The 23,325-nt window shown below is 37.6% G+C and overlaps 1 protein-coding gene across 2 annotated transcripts in view; it reads left to right on the top strand.

Annotated features, from left to right (window-relative positions):
* The first annotated feature begins 7,299 nt into the window (after positions 1-7,299).
* Positions 7,300-23,325, top strand: part of SLC4A10 (solute carrier family 4 member 10) — a 240,345-nt gene continuing 224,319 nt past the window's right edge. For both annotated transcript variants that reach the window (XM_068969333.1, XM_068969332.1), the window contains exon 1: positions 7,300-7,380. In XM_068969333.1, coding sequence (XP_068825434.1) covers positions 7,300-7,380 — 81 coding nt within the window. The remainder of the gene's footprint in view (positions 7,381-23,325) is intronic.

The raw sequence follows: 23,325 nt of genomic DNA, 5'->3' as shown, positions 1-23,325 counted from the left end.
TTTGGGTAGTGTGGGGTAGTATGGATCTTTAAACAATGTTAATTCCTGCATTTCATGAACACGGGATATATTTCTATTTATTTGTGTATTTTTCATTTTTTTCATCAGTCTTATAGTTATTGGTGTACAGCTCTTTCACCTTCTTGAAATATTCCTGGATATTTTATTTTTTTGATACTAATGGTGATGCAGATATAGAGAACAGACTTGTGGACACAGTGGGGAAAGAAGAGAGTGGGATGAGTTGAGAGAGTAGCATTGAAACATATACATCTCAATATGTAAAACAGATAGCCAGTGGGAATTTGCTGTAGGACACAGGGAGCTCAAACCTGGTACTGTGTGGCAACCAAGAGGGGTGGTTGATTCACGTTGATGCATTGCAGAAACCAGCACAATTTTGTAAAGCAATTATCCTCCAATTAAAAAGAAAATTTAAAAAAGAGAATGTCACATCAATTTGTCTTTCTGATAGTTCACTATGAGTAAATAGAAATGCCAAAGATTTCTGTATCTTGATGTATCCTCTGGCTTTACTGAATTTATTTATTATTTCTAACAGATTTTGGAGGGTTCCATCTTTAGGGTTTTCTATATATAATACCATGTCAGTTGCAAATAGTGACTGTTTTACTTCTTTCTTTCCAGTTTGGTTGCCCACTACTTCTTTTTCTTGCTGAATCGCTATGGCTAGGAATTCCAATTCTTTGTTGAAGAGAAGTGGCAAGAGTTGTTTCCTGATCTTAGAGGAAAAGATTTCAAATTTTCACCACTGAGAATAACATTAACTGTTCGTTTGTCATATATGTTTTTATTTTTATTATGTTGAGGTACATTCCCTCTATGGGCTTCCCAGGTGGTTCAGTGGTAAAGAATCTGCCTGCTAATGCAGGACACATGGGAGATGTGGGTTTAATCCCTAGGTCAAGAAGATCCCCTGGAAAAGGAGATGGCAACCAACTCCAGTTTTCTTGCCTGGAAAATTCTATGGACAGAGAAGCCTAGTGGGCTACAGTCTATGGGGTCGCAGAGAGTCAGAGATGACTTTTCTGCATTTGAAGTGACTATATGATTTTTATCCTCAATTTTGTTAATATGATGTATCACATTGATTTGTAGGTGTCTGAGCTCCCCTTGTGCCCCTGGAATAAATTTGACTTGGTCATCATGGTGTATGATTCTTTTAAAGTATGGTTTTATTTGGCCTACTAGTATTTTGTTTAGGGTTTTTGCATCTGTGTTCATCAAGAATACTGGACTTTAGTCCCCCCCCTTTTTTTTTTGGTGTTCTTATCTGGTTTTGGTTTCAGGGTAATGCTGGTTTCACAAAATGTGTCTGTAAAGTTTCTCTCCAGTGTTTTAGAAGAGCTTGGGAAAGATAGGTATTAAATCTTCGAATGTTTTGTAGAATTTCAGTGAACCCATCTGTCCTGGATTTCTGTTTTAGGGAGATTTTTGAGTACCATTTTAATCTTCTTATTAGTGATCAGTCTATTCAGACTTCTGTTTCTTGATGATTCAGCCTTGGAAGATTGTATGTTTCTAGAAATTTATTCATTTCTTCTAAGGCATCCAATTCATTGGTGTATAATTTTCCATAGAAGTTTCTCATGATTCTTTGTATTTCTATAGCGTCAGTTATAACTTCTCTTATTTTATTTCTGATTTTACTTATGAGAATCCTCTACTTTTTTCTTAGTTAGCTAAAGGTTTGTTGATTTTGTTTATATTTTCAAATAAACAGTAGTTAGGTTCATTTATTCTTTAAAAAAATGTAACTAAAGTTGATGTATAATATTATGCTAGTTTCTGATGTACAATTCCACATTCTTTTTTCTTTGATCTTTTCCATTTTTTTAGTCTCCATTTCACTCATTTACCCTCTGGTCTTTGTGTATGTGCCTTTTAAAAAATGATTTCTTTATTTACATTATTTAATTTTTTATACAACTTTAAATACACAGAAGAACTGTACAAAAAAGATCTTCACGACCCGGATAATCACAATGTTGTGATCACTCATCTAGAGCCAGACATCCTGCAATGTGAAGTCAAGTGGGCCTTAGAAAGCATCACTAAGAACAAAGCTAGTGGAGGTGATGGAATTCCAGTAGAGCTATTTCAAATCCTGAAAGATGATGCTGTGAAAGTGCTGCACTCAATATGCCAGCAAATTTGGAAAACTCAGCAGTGGCCACAGGACTGGAAAAGGTCCGTTTTCATTCCAATCCCAAAGAAAGGCAATGCCAAAGAATATTCAAACTACCGCACAATTGCACTCATCTCACATGCTAGTAAAGTAATGCTCAATATTCTCCAAGCCAGGCTTCAACAATATGTGAACCGTGAACTTCCTGATGTTCAAGCTGGTTTTAGAAAAGGCAGAGGAACTAGAGATCAAATTGCCAACATCTGCTGGATCATGGACAAAGCAAGAGAGTTCCAGAAAAACATCTATTTCTGCTTTATTGACTATGCCAAAGCCTTTGACTGTGTGGATCACAATCAACTGTGGAAAATTCTGAAAGAGATGGGAATACCAGACCACCTGACCTGCCTCTTGAGAACTCTGTATGCAGGTCAGGAAGCAATAGTTAGAACTGGACATGGAACAACAGACTGGTTCCAAATAGGAAAAGGAGTGCATCAAGGCTGTATATTGTCACCCTGCTTCTTTAACTTCTATGCAGAGTACATCATGAGAAATGCTGGGCTGGAAGAAACACAAGCTGGAATCAAGATTGCCAGGAGAATTATCAATAACCTCAGATATGCAGATGACACCACCCTTATGGCAGAAAGTGAAGAGGAACTAAAAAGCCTCTTGATGAAAGTGAAAGAGGAGAGTGAAAAAGTTGGCTTAAAGCTCAACATTCATAAAACGAAGATCATGGCATCCGGTCCCATCACTTCATGGGAAATGGATGGGGAAACAGTAGAAACAGTGTCAGACTTTATTTTGGGGGGCTCCAAAATCACTGCAAATGGTGACTGCAGCCATGAAATTAAAAGCCGCTTACTCCTTGGAAGAAAAGTTATGAGCAACCTAGATAGCATATTCAAAAGCAGAGACATTACTTTGCCGGCTAAGGTCCTTCTAGTCAAGGCTATGGTTTTTCCAGTGGTCATGTATGGATGTGAGAGTTGGACTGTGAAGAAGGCTGAGAGCTGAAGAATTGATGCTTTTGAACTGTGGTGTTGGAGAAGACTCTTGAGAGTCCCTTGGACTGCAAGGAGATCCAACCAGTCCATTCTAAAGGAGATCAGTCCTGGGTGTTCTTTGGAAGGAATGATGCTAAAGCTGAAGCTCCAGTACTTTGGCCACCTCATGCGAAGAGTTGACTCATTGGAAAAGACTCTGATGCTGGGAGGGATTGAGGGCAGAAGGAGAAGGGGACGACCCAGGATGAGATGGCTGGATGGCATCACTGACTCGATGGATGTGAGTCTGAGTGAACTCCAGGAGTTGGTGATGGACAGGGAAACCTGACGTGCTGTGATTCATGGGGTCGCAAAGAGTCGGACACGACTGAGCGACTGAACTGACCTGAATTGAAAGATTACTTTCCATTTACCAAATATTGGCTATGTTCCCTGTGTTGTACAATACATCCTTGAGCCTGTCTTGCACTCAGTAGTTTTATCTCCCTCTCTTCCGCTGCTCCATTGCCCCTGCCTCTGGTAATGACTAGTTTGTTCTCTGTATCTGTGAGTCTGCTTCTTTATTGTTAAAGTTTGTATGGAAACACAGAAGACCTTGGATAGCCAAAACAATCTTGAGCAAAAAAGAACACAGCTGGAGGAATCATGATCCCTGACTTCAGACTACTACAAAGCTATAGTAATCAAAACAATATGATTCTGGCATAAACCAGATACATAGATCAATGAAACAGGATAGAGAGCCTGGAAACAAACCCATGCACTTATGGTCATTTAATCTACAACAAAGGAGGCAGTAGTATACAATGGAGAAAAGACAGTCTCTTCAATATATGTTGCTAGGAAAGCTGATCAGATACAAGTAAAAGAAGGAAATTAGAACATTCTCTAACACCATATATAAAAGTAAACATGAAATGGATTAAAGACCAAAATCTAAGACTGGATATTAAAAAACTCCTGGAGGAAAACATAGGCAGAACACAGCATAAGTCACAGCAATAATTTTTGGATCTACCTCCTAAAGTAAAAGAAATAAAAGCAAAACTAAACAGCTGGGGCCTAAATAAAAGCTGTGAAAAGCTTTTATTTAGGAAACCATGAAAAAATGAAAATGCAACCTGCTGCTGGTGAATGGATAAATAAGATGTTGTATATACACACAATGGAATACTACTCAGCCATATAAAAAATAATTAAATTTTGCCATTTGTAGCAACATGGATGGACTTGGAGGGCATTATGCTAAGTGAAAAAAGTCAGACAAAAAAGACAAACAAACACTGTATGACATCACTTATATGTAGAATCTAAAAAATACAACAGAGTGGTGACTATAACAAAAAAAGCATACTTTGGCCTGATCATCAGTGTTGTGACAAAACATATGAAAGAAAAGTACAATTTTCAGTTTATTTTTTGTTTATTCATTTATAATAATTTTGCTCAAATTTAAGCACATTTTGAGAAGTCACAGAATGGATGTCAGATGAGCTTTCCTTCTCAACACTTTCTGGCTATTTTATAAAAACTAAACACATACATGTGAAATAAATTAATGACAGTACATTGGAGCATGTGATGAAAGTATATGAACTGTCAAAATGAAATCTATAATAATTTAGGAGGTTATGAATAAACCTTGACACTTCTCTCTACCTCATTTCTCACATTTAGTCTCCCATCACATCTTTCTAACTAAAAAGTGTATCTGTAATCTTATCAATTTCTCTCCATCCCTACTGCCACCACTTTGGTTCAGGCCATCATTATCCCCTGCCCCAAATTATATATCTTGTCTTTTTCCAGTTTTATTTTACTCAATTGATTCTCTCCCATAGCCAGAATAATATTAAACTGCAAAAATGATTGTGTTTAAGGATTCTCATTCCCCTGAAGTTTAAGTCCGTCCTCTTTAAATGGTTTCTGAAGAGTCCTGTGATTAGACCTTGGTTTATCTTTTAGCCTTATCTCTTCTCTCTGTCCTACTAATGGTTCATGGTCTCACCATGCTGTATTCAGCATCCCTCAGATATCATCTACTCAAGATCTTCTCAGCTTTAACAGTAATTCCTTAGGAAGACCTTTTCTGATCCTTAGGTTAGGGATCTGTCCTACTAATCAGTCTCATATCCCTTGATCTTCTGTCATGGTATACTTGTTTAATTATCTGCTTTTGTGATGGCATATCTTATATTGTCATGAATTCTGTAGCACAGCATCTGACACAAAGAAGATGTTTATTATTTTCCACATGAAGAAATAAATATAGAAAGGGAGATAGATGTTAAGATATCTCTTAAAGAAAACTTACCTATTTTGATTACAATAAGAGAGTAAATACTGTATGTATAAATCATAATACATATGATTTTCCATTCAGGTATGTCGTTGGGTACATACAGCCAAAACTACCAAACGTTTTATCTGAACATGTGCAGTGAGAGGCAGTAATTTCTCTAAGGGCATAATGTGGATCAGACTATTAAAACTAATTTCTTTCTTTTTACAAATAAAAGTTAGATCTATTTAAGGTATAATCATTTACCTTAGATTTATTGAGATATAATTGACATATAACATTGTATAAGTTTAATTTGATATACTTACATATTGCAAAAATTACCACCATATGTAACTTTCAAGTATATAATACAATATGATTAACTGTAATCACTATCCTATGCATTTGATCCCTAGAACTTATTCATCTCATTAATTGGAAGTTTGGACTTTTGACCAACATCTCCCCTGTGCCTCTACCCATCAGCCTTTTAAAGAAGCCCAATTTCTAAGACTCATTAGTCTCCATGATAGTACAAATTATGCTCAGATGTTCATCAGATGCTGTGAATGGGAGAAGGGAAGTTATACTGGTTTGTAATTAGTTTACACTTAAAAAACAGTTTCTGTATAGTTCTTTTAGCTATCATTAAATTTCATTTAGTTTATATCACATGTATACACATAAAGCATTCATAGGTATATAAGGAAAGTGTCCATTAATTCAGGCTATATACTCTTTTAGGGCAATATGTTATATTTGGTGTCCTAATTTTGCATTCAATTAAATATAAGTTTAGTCTTTGTTTTATTTCTAAAACATTATTTTTTATCACATGGTAAAGAGAAAGTATTTCAATTTATAATCTTGGAGGATATCAGTTTTCTATCATCAGACTATTTTATTAATCTGAAAATTCCTTAATTCTACTCTGTTGTGGTAAAAGAGAGCATTATAAGAATCTCAATGAACACAAATAAGATGCATGAAAAATCACAATAAAAATGCCGATAACATACGTTTAATTTCCTAGATTTAGATTTAACCATGCAGTTTTGGAATTTGATAATAGCATTTTGTGTTTTGCATATTAAGTTCTATAGGAGATTTTGTGCCTTTTATTAATAGTATAAAAATTATTTTGATTTGAAGTGTGTTGGTCTGAAAGATATGAAATATGAAAAATAGTTCCTGAGAATTAAAAAGTGAATATGCACTTACTTATTCTTAGCTATCTTCTATTATACACAATTATCAAAGATTGCCAGAAGAAAAATTCATCATTTTTAGGGACTTCTAATTTTAATGGGTTTGGATAAGTGATGATGCACATGGTTTGGAAGAAAGAGTCCTTTAAGAGAGAGTACAATGTTGCTTCTTAAATCTTTAAAGCTTAGTCATACATGGAGAAAATGCACAATAATTAAGAACTAATGTTTTAACATGGCAACAGATGCATTGGACAGGTAATTAAATAGAACGTTGGTTATTTGTAAAGAAATGACAAAAAATTCAAACTTTCCCAGGCATGTGAAATCTTTATAGTATCAGAAGTGGGAAACCTGAAAGACGTGACTCATTCTCTGTTTGGATGATGCAGAATTGCTCTAAGCAGTAAGCTTACTGTTTTCAGACAGCATTAGCAGCTTCAGCACATACAACTGTGTCATCCTCCCTAATACGCAGTGTTTATAACTGCAAAGGGGAGATGATAAACAGCATATGAGATCTGATATTTTCATGATGACTTAAACAGATACTGATGGACAGATCTGCTGTTTGATGTTTTCTTCACTAGCCCTGAAGATGCTGAGACATAGAGGTGGCTGTGATTATCTTTTGTAAGACAGGAAATGCAATCTTTAGGGATGTCTGGAAATAGAAAGGTCATGCAGTCTGGAACCTGTGAGTCTTTTCAATCTCTAAGTCATCAGGTATGACCTCATGAATTATAATGATGCTGTTAGACCGTAGAGTTATTGCTTTTTCTAGCTCATTTAGAATAATCAATGTAATTGTTTATTATTAGATTCTCCCTAGGATATTTGAACAAGTAATATTTATAGTAATAGATGCCAGATAAACAATATGAATTTTAGAAATATGTGTGTGTTTAAGTTTGTGTTTACTTTAGCTTTTTATGGGGATGTGGGAAGTAAAGAAAGAGATCCTTTGTATGTAATTAAGGGCAAGGTTTTGGGCTCTACAGATTTTTCCAGATTAAACCTGAATACAGTCAAATTGCAGCTTTTATTTTGAATGATAAAAATAGCATAAATCTTTCATACTGATAAGTATACACCATAGCTAGCTGCTTATATATAGTGACATATTAAATTTTTTTATCTGGTATTTCTTAAGCAGAGAAATAGGTGTTACTGCCACTGTACTGTGCAACCACACAGCAACCCAACTGTGATGAGGAGAATTATGTTTATCAGCATCTGAGCTATTTTCTTGAAATTATCTTTCAGTATCTAAATTGTTTTACAAGGCATAGCTTTTTAATTATTTTTCAGATCTATTGACATAATGATGCTTTGGTTCTCTTAATGCAGAGATCTGCTAAGGCACTGCTTATAGATTAAAGCAGATAATAAATCTGTTTTATTCTTTTTTTTTTTTTTTTACAAAGAAATCCGGTGCCGTATAAGCTTGTTTAAGATTTTTGACCCAGAGATATTCTACTTTTGATTGCTTTCATTTTCAAAATGAAAGACTGAATTAGATTAAACATGTTAACTACAAAGAATAGAAAATCATCACATCAAAGAATGTGGATTTATATATCCATTTTATTCTGAAACTCTGCTATTTATTTTAAACCATTTTCACCTATCATGTTATAATGCATTTAACTTTGGTTTTTTATAGCATATCCTCAGGGTTACATGCTTGGATAAGAAGCCTTGACTCTGTTTGACATTCAAGTTTTGAAGGAATTTTTTTTTTTTTGTATTACACATACTTCTGCCTCAGGATTAGGGGACCTGGCAGATACTTGCCAAGGCATCCCATATTAAATGAACAAAAACAGAGAAAATGTTGCAGCATTTCTCAGAAGATAGTTTTGTCTTCATGATTCCATAGCTTGATTAGGATTTAATGCCCCATCAAGGTAAAATGTTGTATTAAATATGAATATACTTATCAAAGACTAAAAGTGATTTGATTCAGTTAAGGGGTCAGTTTCTCCTTTTTAATTAAAAGCACACTAAAATTTATACCTACTGATATTGACTGTTATTTTTTATATGTTATTCAGACTACTTAGCCTGCTTAGATTCTTATTAGCAGGGAAGTTTGCCATATTCTTAAGCTTGATTAGTTTTGGAATGATTTGAATATACCTTTTAGTTGCTACAAAACCTGTTTAATCTGTTAGAATTTATTTCCAGTATTTGCATGTATTAGTCACTATGAGTACATTCTGTTTCTTGGCATTGCTTTGGGATTCCTCTAAGTATTGGTTTCACAACATTCTGCTAGATTTTTCACTGTGTTTGTGACCTTTCAAAAGAACCAAACCATAAAGATTTTTAGTTACTTTCTTCAGTGACACTTAAATGAAGATATCTTAATAATTCTATAAGGTGAAAAAATTACAGTCAGTCTCATTTCTTTTACAAGGTGGAGAAAAGTGTTTCTCTGTTGGTATGTCAGAATATATAACATTAAAAAGTAAATATTGGTTAGAATGTCAGAGACATTTAATATAATGTCAATCTTTTTCCTGTGCAGCAAGATGATCTTGGCCTTTTGAATGGTGAAATTGATTGTAAATCGGCTCAGTAACAATTGGTCATCTTCTTTTTGTAATGGTTGCCTTTATTGGTACCATTTTATACATGCATTTCATTATACATTGTAAAGATTTCTAAAGGTAAGCTGTCTATAAACAACTATTTGGGTAATTGTTCAATTCAGTGAGCATTATGTGAAAGCTGATCATTTGTACAACATTGTATTTGGTGTTGAGAGGAATACAGAAAAGAAAGAGTTGTTTCCTGCTTCCAAGATTATGAGAAAATGTACATAATGAATTATGCTCACATTTTGAATTGACTTTTCAAAAGTGGTATTCTACTATCAGTTCTAATTTATTAATTGGTGAACCTTAGGATGAGTTACATATAATTCTTTTTTCCTCATGTAAATCTCTTGATGTTAGAGACATTAAAGATTGGATCAAACTATAAAATCAAGCATTATATAATTTTGATAACTGCATTAACTTCTTTTATGATACATAAAATTATTTTTATTAGGGCATTATAAACTGTTAATAAAATTCAGTTCAGTTCAGTTCAGTCACTCAGTCGTGTCCGACTCTTTGCGACCCCATGAATCGCAGCACGCCAGGCCTCTCTGTCCATCATCAACTCCCGGAGTTCGCCCAAAGTCATGTGCATCGAGTCAGTGATGCCATCCAGCCATCTCATCCTCTGTCATCTCCTTCTCCTCCTGCCCCCAATCCCTCCCAGCATCAGGGTCTTTTCCAATGAGTCAACCCTTCGCATGAGGTGGCCAAAGTATTGGAGTTTCAGCCTTGTATGTTTTATAAGCCATAGTTTTCAATTTGAGAGCAAAAATAATGGCAGCATGCAGAAGCAGGGGCCCCAACAATCATTTCAAAACAGGGATGTGACCAATTTTCTATAATTCCGCTTTGGGGATGGTTTAGTCACTTAAGTTGTGTCTGACTCTTGCGACCCCATGTACTGTAGCCTGACAGGCTCTTCTGTCCATGGGGATTCTCTAGGCAAGAATACTGGAGTTGGTTGCCATTTCCTTCTCCAGGGGATCTTCCTGACCCAGGAATTGAACTCAGGTCTCCTGCATTGCAGGCAGATTCTTTACCAACTGAGGTATATAGGTTATTATGGAAGGGGATTTTGATTTCATAGGGATTAAGTTTTGGAAGTAAGGAGTAGCAAGTTTTGGACTGTTTGATGCTAGGTAACCCACTCTTGCCTCGAAAATCCCATGGATGGAGGAGCCTGGTAGGCTGCAGTCCATGGGGTCCCTGAGTCAGACACGATTGAGCAACTTCACTTTCACTTTTCACTTTCTGGCATTGGAGAAGGAAATGGCAACCCACTCCAGTGTTCTTGCCTGGAGAATCCCAGGGACGGGGGAGCCTCGTGGGCTGCCATCTATGGGGTCGCACAGAGTCGGACACGACCGAAGCGACTTAGCAGCAGCGGCAGCAGGTCAGGGTCATTTAGGGAGTCTGTTGAATAAATTGGGGAGGATAGGATTTATCTTAGGCTCTGCCAACAAAGGTCTGTCTAGTCAAGGCTATGGTTTTTCCAGTGATCATGTATGGATGTGAGAGTTGAGCTATAAAGAAAGCTGAGTGCCAAAGGATTGATGCTTTTGAACTATGGTGTTGGAGAAGACTCTTGAGAGTCCCTTGGACTGCAAGGATATCCAACCAGTCCATCCTAAAGGAGATCAGCCCTGGGTGTTCTTTGGAAGGACTGATGCTAAAGCTGAAACTCCAATATTTTGGCCACCTGATGTGAAGAGTTGACTCACTGGAAAAGACTCTGATGCTGGGAAGGATTGGGGGCAGGAGGAGAAGGGGACGACAGAGGATGAGATGGTTGGAAGACATCACTGACTCGATGAACAAGAGTTTGAGTGATCTCTGGCAGTTGGTGATGGTTAGGGAGGCCTGGCGTGCTGCAATCATGGGGTTGCAAGGAGTCAGACATGACTGAGTGACTGAACTGAACTGACTGAGGAAGGGCACTGGTAGGAACTAGTAGGGAAGTAGACCTTAACCATCTCGCTGTTGGACATACATGCACAACTCTGTTCTCTTTCATACCAGTGTGCTGGCTGAAAGCAGCATGGAGGTGGGTTGTTGTTCAGTTGCTCAGTCGTGTCTGACTCTTTGCATCCCCATGGGCTGCAGCATGCCAGGCTTCCCTGTCCTTCACCATCTCCTGGAGCTTGCTCATGTCCATCAGGTTGGTGATGCCATCCAACCATCTCATCCTCTGTCGTCCCCTTCTCCTCCTGCCCTCAATCTTTCCCAGCATCAGGGTCTTTTCCAATGAGTCAGTTCTCATCAGGTGGCCAAAGTATTGGAGTTTTAGCATCAGTCTTTCCAATGAATATTCAGGACTGATCTCTTTTAGGATGGACTGGTTGGATCTCCTTGCCATCCAAGGGACTCTCAAGAGTCTTCTCCAACACCACAGTTCAAACGTATCAGTTCTTCGGTGCTCAGTCTTCTTTATGGTCTAGATCTCACATCTATGCATGACTATTGGAAAAACCATACCTTTGACTATACGGACCTTTGTTGGCAAAGTAACGTCTCTGCTTTTTAATATGCTCTCTAGGCTTGTTTTAGCTTTTCTTCCAGGGAGCAGGCATCTTTTAATTTCATGGCTACAGTCACCATCTGCAGTGATTTTGGGGCTCAAGAAAATAAAATATCTCACTGATTCCATTGTTTCCCCATCTATTTGCCATGAAGGGAGGTGGGTAGAGAAGATCCAAAAACCTTATTTCTCTGGAATCCCAGGCTGTTGCATGCTGCCCAGTAATGCTTATTTTCTTGAATTAAAGCAATAGAAAATTATTTACAAGTTCTCCTGGTTTGTATGGTATGGTAGTTAAGCATCCAGACTGCCATCCATGATCACTAGATTCAAGTCTTAGCTATACCACTTACCAGCTGTATGATTGTGGGCAAGTTACTTAACCTTTCTGGCTTTCTGTTTCCTCAGTGTGATACAGACGTAGTAATGGTTTCTGTGTCAAAGAATTGTGAAGGTCAAATGAGTTAAGGCATGTAAAGCACCTTAAGAGTTCTGAAATATACTAAGCACACTACTGCCAATGTTACTTAGTGGCAGACATTGTTATATACATTCTTAGAGCTTGGATGAGCTATTGGTAATGGTCATTGTGAGTTTAATTTTGACTTCTCACCCTCATTCTTCTTATCAAGTAAGAAATTCAGCTAAAAACACTTCATAACAGTAGATTACTGAGTCTTTGGGAAAGCTTAACAGCAATATCAGGTCTTTTTTAAAGTACTAGTTAGAGATTAAAATTAAGGAGTAAAAATCAAGGTTTAAATAATAGAGAAGTTATAGAGCTTAGGTTTAATGACCTGAGTTATTTTTTAAATTGTAAAAAATATCCTTGATGAAGACTCTTCACTCAAATTTATACACAGCTTGTTTTAGTAATTTTATTTGTTAATGAAAATTTATATTCTAGATGAAAGACTAAATTGAAATATAAATACAATACTATATATGAATACAGCAGTTCAAGTTCCTGTTTGATAGAGTATAATATTTTGAATTACTGATGCTTATTTAATGTAAAGACATCAATGTGCTTAAAAATTGTCAAACTCCTAAGTACAAATGTGTAATTTGGTGCTTAGATGAAACCTAAATCTAAATCTTAAGTAATCTTGTGTTACATTTTGTGACATTTTTGCATTTTACTTCTGTTCTCTTGAGCAATTTTCTTAGTGTGCAGCTATTTCCCTCGAATTGGCACAAGGTCGATCAAATTGCCGATCAAATTTCAGCACAATGCAATTTGTTAAAGCAAACAATAAGCCAAACATGCAAAACCCTGTAGTATTGCAGTAAGCGCAGTACAGGGCAAGGATATAAAGACCAGTAGGTCCTTGCCTTCAGGAAATCATAGATAGTGAATTGTAAACACTAAGTACAAATGACTATAACAGAATGTGAAAAGTAGTGAGTGCCGTAGAGGCTCAAAAATGAGATGAAAGAGGCATAAATCATTCTGCTGAGTTCAGCTGGCAGAATATTTCAAGCTAAGTGAGGAGAGAGAAAGAAAAGCTAGATGAGAAGTTGGGGAAGTATGTCAAGGGGCATATGAGGTAGACCTTGAAGACTGGCCAAGACAGGAAAAAGGCCATTTTGGGTAGAGGAAATGACATGAGCAAAAGTTGGGAGACAGAAAGCAAATAATATGTTTGAGTAGTATGCAATGGTTCATTTTGGTCTATATAGCCCAGTCGGGTAACTCAGATTATCAAAGGAAAGATTTGTTGGGACCAGATAATGTAGAATCTTGAATGTTATATTATGAATTTCTAAACTGAAAACATTTGTGTGCTGAACGAATTATTTTGGGGAGAAAATAAAATAAAAGATAAAAAAACACCACTATATTTTGCAGTCATATTCAGAGCTCTAACCCTCCTGAGACTTTGAAAATGAAAATTAAATTCCTGAGTAGATTTAGTAGTTAGTAGACAAGGTAGGGGGTAGAAGCAAAATGAAGGATTTTAATCAAATTCTCTATCAGAGTTGCACGTGAGAGCATTTCTCGGTCTGTCCACAACCACTCAGGAGTCCTAGATTTCAGACCCTAAGAGACCTCCTGCTTGTCCCTGATGTAAACTCCATTTTATTGTTAAGTAATCAGCTTTAGCTTTGGCTTTATTTTAGACATTTCCTAGACCAAGGACAATCTAGAAGGATCATTTTAATACAATGAATATGCATGTCACTATGGTGACTATTTGGCTAATAAAGACTTTGTCTTAGGAAAAATTGGAAGGAGAAATTGCTACTGATAATCATGGAAGTTACAGGGATATTTAAGCTCTGCTTATTGCTAATATAGCAATGATAAAGTAAGTGTCATTGCTAATACATTTAATATCATCTATAAATTTTCTATTCCATACACCAGAACTTATTTAGTATTGTGTGAGGTTAGTAGCAGATCTCCCTTAGGTGTGACATCTGAGATGTGACTTTTGTTATCAGGAGAATAACATTTGTGCATGGGAATTGAAAAAATTGGAATTGAATACTCTTATTTAGTACATCATCCATATAAACGATGTCAGAAGTAAACATGGAATTCCACAGTGTAAGTAAAAATGAAACCAGACACTGTTGCTTTTCTGGCCCTTTATTTAGAGCAATAGCAGACCCATGTAATTGAGAATACTCAGTTTCTTTCTGTAGAATACTGCATTATTTGAAAAACCTAATTTTCTAGACGTTTCTATGAAGTTGTTCTTATTAATCCTGTGACTTCATGTTGCCTTGGGAAATAGCTATACATATGGTAGTGGTATTGGCCCAGCAAATTTTCAATACTTATTTTAGAACCATAGGTCCATTTGTGGGAGAAACTTTGGAGAATATTGGATTTTAGGTTTTTTAAAAAAACTTTTAAACATTCAAACACTTTTTACCTTGCTTGCATGCTCAGTCATTCAGTTGTGTGCAACTCTGCGACTCCATGGACTATATAGCCTGCCAAGCTCCTCTGTCCATGGGATTTTCCAGGCAAGAATACTGGAGTGGTTTGCCATTTCCTCCTCCAGAGGATCTTCTTGATCCAGGGATCAAACTCATGTCTCCTGCATCTCCTGCATTGGCAGGTGGATTCTTTACCATTGAACCGCCGGAAAGCCCTCCTTAAAAAACAGATAAAAGACATTGACTGAAATGATCCTTTCCTTATCCCAAGTCTTTTAGAAAATGATAATACAGGAATATAAATAAGTTAAAAAGACAATTGAATAATCTTTGATTAAATTTCTCTTTATAAAAGGCAACAGAACTTGGTTCATGAAATATTGCAATGCAAAATATGCTGCATATAAATATATATTATCTATTTCTCGCCAATCCTTTTTTTTGGTCAAAATTTTATTCAAACTCGTAATAATTTGTTGAGTCTATTGTATAGTGTGGAGGGAGGCAGTGTAGCACAGTAGTTAAGAGCCAGAGCTATGGAGCTGGATCTGTTTGTTTAGATCTTATATTCTCCATTTACAGACATAGTTTACTTTAGTAAGGTTATCTAATCTCTCTCTTCCTCAGTACTGTCATCCGTAAAATGAGGATACTAATGTGCTAATCTCTAGGCTTGTAATGAAAATCAATCAAATTAATGAATTAGTATAAGTAAATTACTTGAAACAGTGCCTAGCTTAATAAATATTGCTTATTAAAATTAGTCCCCACTGAACTAGGTAAAGTTGAGGAGAAAGCTACAAAAGATAAACAAGATATAAAATAAATCATCACCTGAAGGAATTTGGGTGTGTGTGTGCTCAGTTGTGTCCAACTGTTTGCAACCTCAGGGACTGTAGCCCGCCAGGCTCCTCTGTCCATGGAATTTTCCAGGCAAGAATACTGGAGCGGGTTGCCATTCCCTCCTCCAGGATCTTCCTGATCCAGCGAGTGAACCCCTATCTCTTGCGTCTCCTGCATTGGCAGGCAGAGTCTTTACCACTAGATTCACCTGGGAAGGAATTTACATTTTTGTACGTGTAAAGTATCATATATAATGTTATATATATAATATGCATACATAAATACACATATTTAGTATATATGTATGTATAGTGTTAGTTGCTCAGTCATGTCCGACCTTTGCGACCCCATGAACTGTAGCCTGCCAGACTCCCCTGTCCATGGAATTCTCCAGGAAAGAATACTGGAGTGGGTTGCCATTCCCTTCTCCAGGGATCTTCCCAACTCGCGGATTGAACCTGGGTCTCCTGCATTGCAAGCAGATGCTTTTACCATCTGAGCCACCCAATAACACCCATATATACATACATACACACATATTATATATAATAGCTTGTCTAAGATCAAAATTGCCTACAAAAGATAGGATGATGTGGGGTTCAAACCAGGAGGTCTAACTGAGCTCTTGTTCTTAACTACTGTGTTATATATATGGCTTAGAGCTATATACATTCAAATTATATTTTAAATAGCCATGTACAAGTTCATATGTTGTAAATGCCAAATTGAGACGAGAGACATCAAGGTAAACTGAAAGTGCTGTGGAAGACTTCATGGAAGAAGGGTGATAAGTTTCATATGACCCACTCTTTGATCTCTTTTTTACTGCAAATAACGTGTGTAAAGTCTTTAGCACAGTTTCTACCATAGGTACTCAATAAATTATAGTTATTATTATCATAATCTTTCTGATAATTTCTTCTAGATCTCCCCTAATTGGACAATGTGTGTTTGAAATCCTTAATTCTAATCTGTACTCATGACTTAAATTACCCACCAGTGATTCTTAATTGTCATTATGCATCAAAATAAAATGTCTAGCTTTTAAAAAATATTGATACTCTAGGCTTATTTCAGAAGTATTAAATAATATGGATTTATAACCCATGTTTTTATATTTGCAATAAACTTTCCAAGTGAATCTGATGGGCAGCCAAAATTGAGAACTGCTGCTTTACATGGTGATGAATTGCAATTCTGTACCTTAAATTTGCACCTTAACCTCTGTCTAGTGTTCCAGACATAGCATCTCTGCTCATTTATCTTATCAATATCTCAAACTTGGTATATCCTAAGCAAAACTTACTATTTAATCTTCAAGACCTCTTTGTTTTTCCTAGCATAATGACCTAATAATAATTCTCAACTTTTTAATCCCAACCATAGGTCCAATTACTCACCAAGTAATGTAGAGGGTTTCTCCTAAGGAGTCTAAAATTTACCTTTTCTTTCCATTCCCCATTGTCTTGACCTCAGTGGAAATTCACATTCATTTCTCACCTGGACTGTTGTAGTCATTTCTTAATTGATATTTCTTTTTCATCCCATTGCTCATCTCCAAAGCAGCCTACTCACCAATCAGCTGCCAGAGTATTCTAAGATGGAAACCAGAAACAGATATTTCCCTACTTAAATTCATTCTAAGGCTCCCCATTACTTTCATAATTTTTGGAGTTTAGATAAGTGAGAACATGCAATACTTATCTTGCCCTCTGTGACTTATTTCACTTCGCATAGTGCCCTCAAGCTTTATCCATTTCACTGCAAATGGCAAGCTTGCCTTCTTTCTCATGGCTAAATGATATTCCGTTGCATTTACTCCATTCATTCATTTATTGATATACACTTAGATTGTTCCCATATTTTGGATATTGTCAATAGTGTGGCAGTGAACAAGGAAGTGCAGATACCTCTTTGAGACAGTTATTTCATTACCTTCAAATACATACCCAGAAGTGGTACTGCTAGATCATATGGTAGTTCTATTTTTAATTTTTCGAGGAATGAGGAAGTGACATTTAAACTTAGCCATTTTTAGTTAAACTCACTTTAAATTCTACAAGTTAGAGACAGGCTCTCTCAAACATTTTAAAATGCTGTTCTCTTTGCCTATAATGTCTTTAGTCCCTCATTGCACTTGTTTTTACCTGGTTAATTATTTCTTATGTCTCAAGATTTATTTATATTAAGCACTGCCTCCTTTTGAAACATTCCTTCATCTCTTCAGAGTGAATTAGATGTTTTTTACGTGGGTTCTTATGGATTGTTTAGCTATTTACCTTAAATGAAGCCCAATACATGGTGTATTGAAGCCGTTGATTTTCCTGTCTTGACTGTGAGCTGTTTCAAAAGCCAGATGTGTTTTACTTTTTCACACCAGCACTAATGTTGTTCCTGGCACACCATAACTACTTAATAAATTTTTGTTGAATATCCAAATGGGTAATTAGTATGAAATGTTTGTGTAAACATATAGTCTAGGTCACTTTGGACACCATTAGGAATTTATATTCACTGAGGTGTGTAAGTCTTTCCCATTTTCTGTTTCCTATCTCTGCATTGATCACTGAGGAAGGCTTTCTTATCTCTCCTTGCTGTTCTTTGTAACTCTGCATTCAAATGGGTATATCTTTCCTTTTCTCCTTTGTGTTTCGCTTCTCTTCTTTTCTCAGCTATTTGTAAGGCCTCCTCAGACAGCCATTTCTCCTTTTTGCATTTCTTTTTCTTGGGGATGGTCTTGATACTGCCTCCTATACAATGTCACGAACCTCCACCCATAGTTCTTGAGGCACTCTATCAGATCTAATCCCTTGAATCTATTTGTCACTTCCCTTGTATAATCATAAGGGATTTGATTTAGGTCATACCTGAATGGTCTGGTGGTTTTCCCTACTTTCTTCAATTTAAGTCTGAATTTGGCAATAAGGAGTTCATGATCTGAGCCACAGTCAGCTCCCAGTCTTGTTTTTTGCTGACTGTATAAAGCTTCTCCATCTTTGGCTGCAAATAATATAATCAGTCTGACTTTGGTATTGACCATCTGGTGATGTCCATGTGTAGAGTCTTCTCTTGTGTTGTTGGAAGAGGGTGTTTGCTATGACCAGTGCGTTCTCTTGGCAAAACTCTATTGGCCTTTGCCCTGCTGCATTCTGTACTCCAAGACCAAATTTGCCTGTTACTTCTGGTGTTTCTTGACTTCCTACTTTTGCATTCCAGTCCCCTCTAATGAAGAGGACACCTTTTTTGGTGTTAGTTCTAGATAGTGTTATAGGTCTTCATAGAACGTTCAACTTCAGCTTCTTCAGCATTACTGGTCGGGGCATAGATTTGGATTACTGTTATATTGAATGGCTTGCTTTGGAAATGAACAGAGATCACTCTCTCATTTTTGAGGTTGCATGCATGTACTGCATTTTGGACTCTTTTGTTGACTATGATGGCTACTCCATTTCTTCTAAGGGATTCTTTACCACAGTAGTAGGCATAATGGTCATCTGCGTTAAATTCACCCATTTAAGTCAATTTTAGTTCGCTAATTCCTAAAATGTTGATTTTCACTCTTGCCATCTCCTGTTTGACCACTTCCAATTTGCCTTGATTCCTGGACCTAACATTCCAGGTTCCTATGTAATATTGCTCTTTACAGCATCGAACCTTGCTTCTATCACCAGTCACATCCACAAATGGGTGTTGTTTTCACTTTGGCTCCATCTCTTCTTTCTGGAGTTATTTCTCCACTGATCTCCAGTAGCATATTGGGCACCTACCGACCTGGTGAGTTCATTTTTCAGTGTCCTATCTTTTTGTCTTTTCATACTGTTCATGGGGTTCTCAAGGCAAGAATACTGAAGTGGTTTGCCATTCCCTTCTCCAGTGGACCACGTTTTGTTAGAACTCTCCATCATGACCTGTCAATCTTGGGTGGCCCTACACACAATGGATCATAGTTTCACTGAGTTAGACAAGGCTGTGATCAGATTGGTTAGATTTCGATGATTGTGGTTTTCAGTCTGTCTGCCCTTGGATGGAGAAGGATAAGAGGCTTATGGAAGCTTCCTTATGGGAGAGACTGACTGAGGGGGAAACTGGATCTTGTTCTGATGAGCGGGGCCATGCTCAGTTCAGTTCAGTTCAGTTCAGTCACTCAGTCATGTTCGACTCTTTGTGACCCCATGTACTACAGTACCCCAGGCCTCCCTATCCATCACCAACTCCCGCAGTTTACTCAAACTCATGTCCATTGAGTCGGTGATGCCATCCAACCATCTCATCCTCTGTTGTCCCCTTCTCTTCCTGCCTTCAATCTTTCCCAGCATCAGGGTTTTTTCAAATGTCAGTCCTTCCCATCAGGTGGCCGAAGTATTGGAGTTACAGCTTCAACATCAGTCCTTCCAATGAATATTCAGGACTGATTTCCTTTAGGATGGACTGGTTGGATTTCTTTGCAGTCCAAGGGACTCTCAAGAGTCTTCTCCAATACCACAGTTCAAAAGCATCAATTCTTTGGTGCTCAGCTTTCTTTATAGTCCAACCCTCACATCCATACATGACTACTGGAAAAACCATAGCCTTGACTAGACGGACCTTTGTTGGCAAAGTAATGTCTCTGCTTTTGAATATGCTATCTAGGTTGGTCATAACTTTTCTTCAAAGTGTAAGCATCTTTTAATTTCATGGCTGCAGTCACCATTTGCAGTGATTTTGGAATCCCCCAAAATAAAGTCTGACACTGTTTCTGCTGTTTCCTTATCTATTTCCCATGAAGTGATGGGACCAGATGCCATGATCTTAGTTTTCTCAATTTACTGGGCCATACTCAGTAAATCTTTAATCCAATTTTCTGTTGATGGGCGGGGCTGTGTTCCCTCCCTTTTATGTGACCTGAAGCCAAATTATGGTGGAGGTAATGAAGATAATGGCACCTCCTTCAAAAGGTCCCATGCATGCACTGCTACACTCAGTGCCCCCAACCCTGCAGCAGGCCAGCCCTGACCCTTGCCTCCACCAGAGACTCCCGGACCCTCATGGGCTAGTCTGGGTCAGTCTCTTGTGGGGTCACAGCTCCTTTCTCATGGGTCCTGGTGCACACAATGTTTTGTTTGTGCTCCCCACGAGTTTGTTTCCCCAGTCCTGTGTAAGTTCTCACAGCTCTGAGTGAGTGAGTGAGTGAGTGAGTGAGTGAGTGAAGTCGTGCAGTCATGTCCAACTCTTTGCAACCCCATGGACTGTAGCCTACCAGGCTCCTCGGTCCATGGAATTCTCTAGGCAAGAACACTGAACTGGGTTGCCATTTCCTTCTCCAGGGGATATTCCTGACCGAGGGATCGAACCCAGGTCTCCTGCACTGTAGGCAGATGCTTTACCATCTGAGCTACCAGGGAAGCTCACAGCTCTATGGTGGGATTAATGGCAACCTCCTTCAAGAGGGCTTATACCATATCCAGATTTATTGCACCCAGAGCTGCTGCCCCTGCAGCAGTCCACTGCTGACCCATACCTCCTCAGGAAACACTCAAACACTGTTCTGTCTCAGTCTCTGTGGGGTCTCTGGGTCCTGGTGTATACAAGGTATGTTTGAGCCCTCTGAGCGTCTCTTGGGGGTATGGGGTTTGATTCTAAATGTCATTTCACCTCTCCTACCATCTTGCTGGGGCTTCAAAGACTAGAGATCTCTTCAAAAAAATTAGAGATACCAAGAGAATATTTTTCATGCAAAGATGGGCTCAATAAAGAACAGAAATGATACAGACCTAACAGAAGCAGAAAATATTAATAAGAGGTGGCAAGAATACACAGAAGAACTATACAAAAAAGATCTTCACTACCCAGATAATCATGGTGGTGTGATTACTCACCTAGAGCCACAGATCCTGGAATGTGAAGTCAAGTGGGCCTTAGGAAGCATCACTATGAACAAAGCTAGTGGAGGTGATGGAATTCCAGTTGAGCTATTTCAAATCCTGAAAGATGATGCTGTGAAAGTGCTTCAATCAATATGCTAGCAAATTTGGAAAACTGAGCAGTGGCCCCAGGACTGAAAAAGGTCAGTTTTCATTCCAATCACAAAGAAAGGCAATGCCAAAGAATGCTCAGACTACCACACAAATGTGCTCGTCTTACATGCTAGCAAAATAATCCTCAAAATTCTCCAAACCAGGCTTCAACAATATGTGAACCGTGAACTTCCAGATGTTCAAGCTGGATTTAGAAAAGGTAGAGGAACCAGAGATCAAATTGCTAACATCCGCTGGATCATGGAAAAAGCAAGAGAGTTCCAGAAAAACATCTACTTTTGCTTTATTGACTATGCAAAAGCCTTTGACTGTGTGGATCACAACAAACTGGAAAATTCTTCAAGAGATGGGAATACCAGACCACCTGACCTGCATCCTGTGAAATCTGTATGCAGGTCAAGAAGCAGCAGTTAGATGGAGATGGAACAATGGACTGGTTCCAAATCGGGAAAGGAGTACATCAAGGCTGTATATTGTCACCCTGCTTATATGCAGAGTACATCATGAGAAATGCTGGGCTGGATGAGCACAAGTTGGAATCAAGATTGAAGGAATAAACATCAATAACCTCAGATACGCAGATGACACCACCCTTATGGCAGAAAGCGAAGAACTAAACAGTCTCTTGATGAAGATGAAAAAAGAGAGTGAAAAAGTTGGCTTAAAACTCAGCATTCAGAAAACTACGATCATGGCATCTGGTCTCATCACTTTGTGGCAAATAGATGGGGAAACAGTGACAGACTCTATTTTGGAGGGGGGGGCTCCAAAATCACTGCAAATGGTGACTGAAGCCATAAAATTAAAAGATGCTTGCTCCTTGGAAGAAAATTTATGAACAACCTAGACAGCATATTAAAAAGCCAGCGAATGTCTGTTTAGTCAAGACTATGGTTTTTCCAGTAGTCATGTATGAATGTGAGAGTTGGACTATAAAGAAAGGTGAGTGCGGAAGTATTAACTCAATGGGCATGAGTTTGATTAAACTGGGCGAGTTGGTAATGAACAGGGAGGTCTGTCGTACAGTAATCCATGGGGGTCGCAAATAGTTGGACATAACTGAGTGACTGAACTGAACTGAGCTGAACTGATTCCCACTGCTTGTATGATAACTGGCATATGTTAAATTATTAGTAAATATTAACTTAATAGGTGGATTATGTGATGTAAGTTTAAGAATAGTGAGTATAAATTTATTGAGGGGTTTTTGTGCTGTGAATTAGAGATTAGAAAATTTGATAATAGTTACAATGAACTATAATAGTAGCTTAATAAACATTAATAATAGAATAATTTTTAGAAGATAATATTACCCTGGTAAATATTTTCTGAAAGGATAGCAAAGATAAAGGAAAATCAGGAGACTTTTTGTAAAACTACGAAGTAGAATACCCACAGCTAGTTTTCCTTTCTCCCAAAATCCCATGAAGAAAAGAAGTAATGGTATTTTTAACCTTTTTTCTAGGCTAAAACTATATTAAGGTGTGGAGAATGGGAGAGGAAAAAGAAAACAGTGGCATATTTTGTCAGTCGAAAAACAGGAGGAAAATGCCAAATGATGTGGCTAACAGAGAAAACAGAATTGTTAACTGGCAGTGGCAAAAGCTGAGAAACAGCCCAGTATCTATTGAAATATCCTGAACAGGACCAGATACCTCTGAAAGAGAATCAAGCTGCTAGTGTAGTGCATTGAAATTCAGTTATATTTCTGGATCATCTTCCTCCTTCACTTCAATCAACCGGCAAATATTCCAATGCCACTCCATCAATCAACTGAAGTTTTATTCTATGG

Source organism: Capricornis sumatraensis, chromosome 3, assembly GCF_032405125.1.
Source record: "Capricornis sumatraensis isolate serow.1 chromosome 3, serow.2, whole genome shotgun sequence".
NCBI classification, from domain to species: Eukaryota; Metazoa; Chordata; class Mammalia; order Artiodactyla; family Bovidae; genus Capricornis; species Capricornis sumatraensis.
This window is presented reverse-complemented; position numbering and strand designations above follow the sequence as displayed.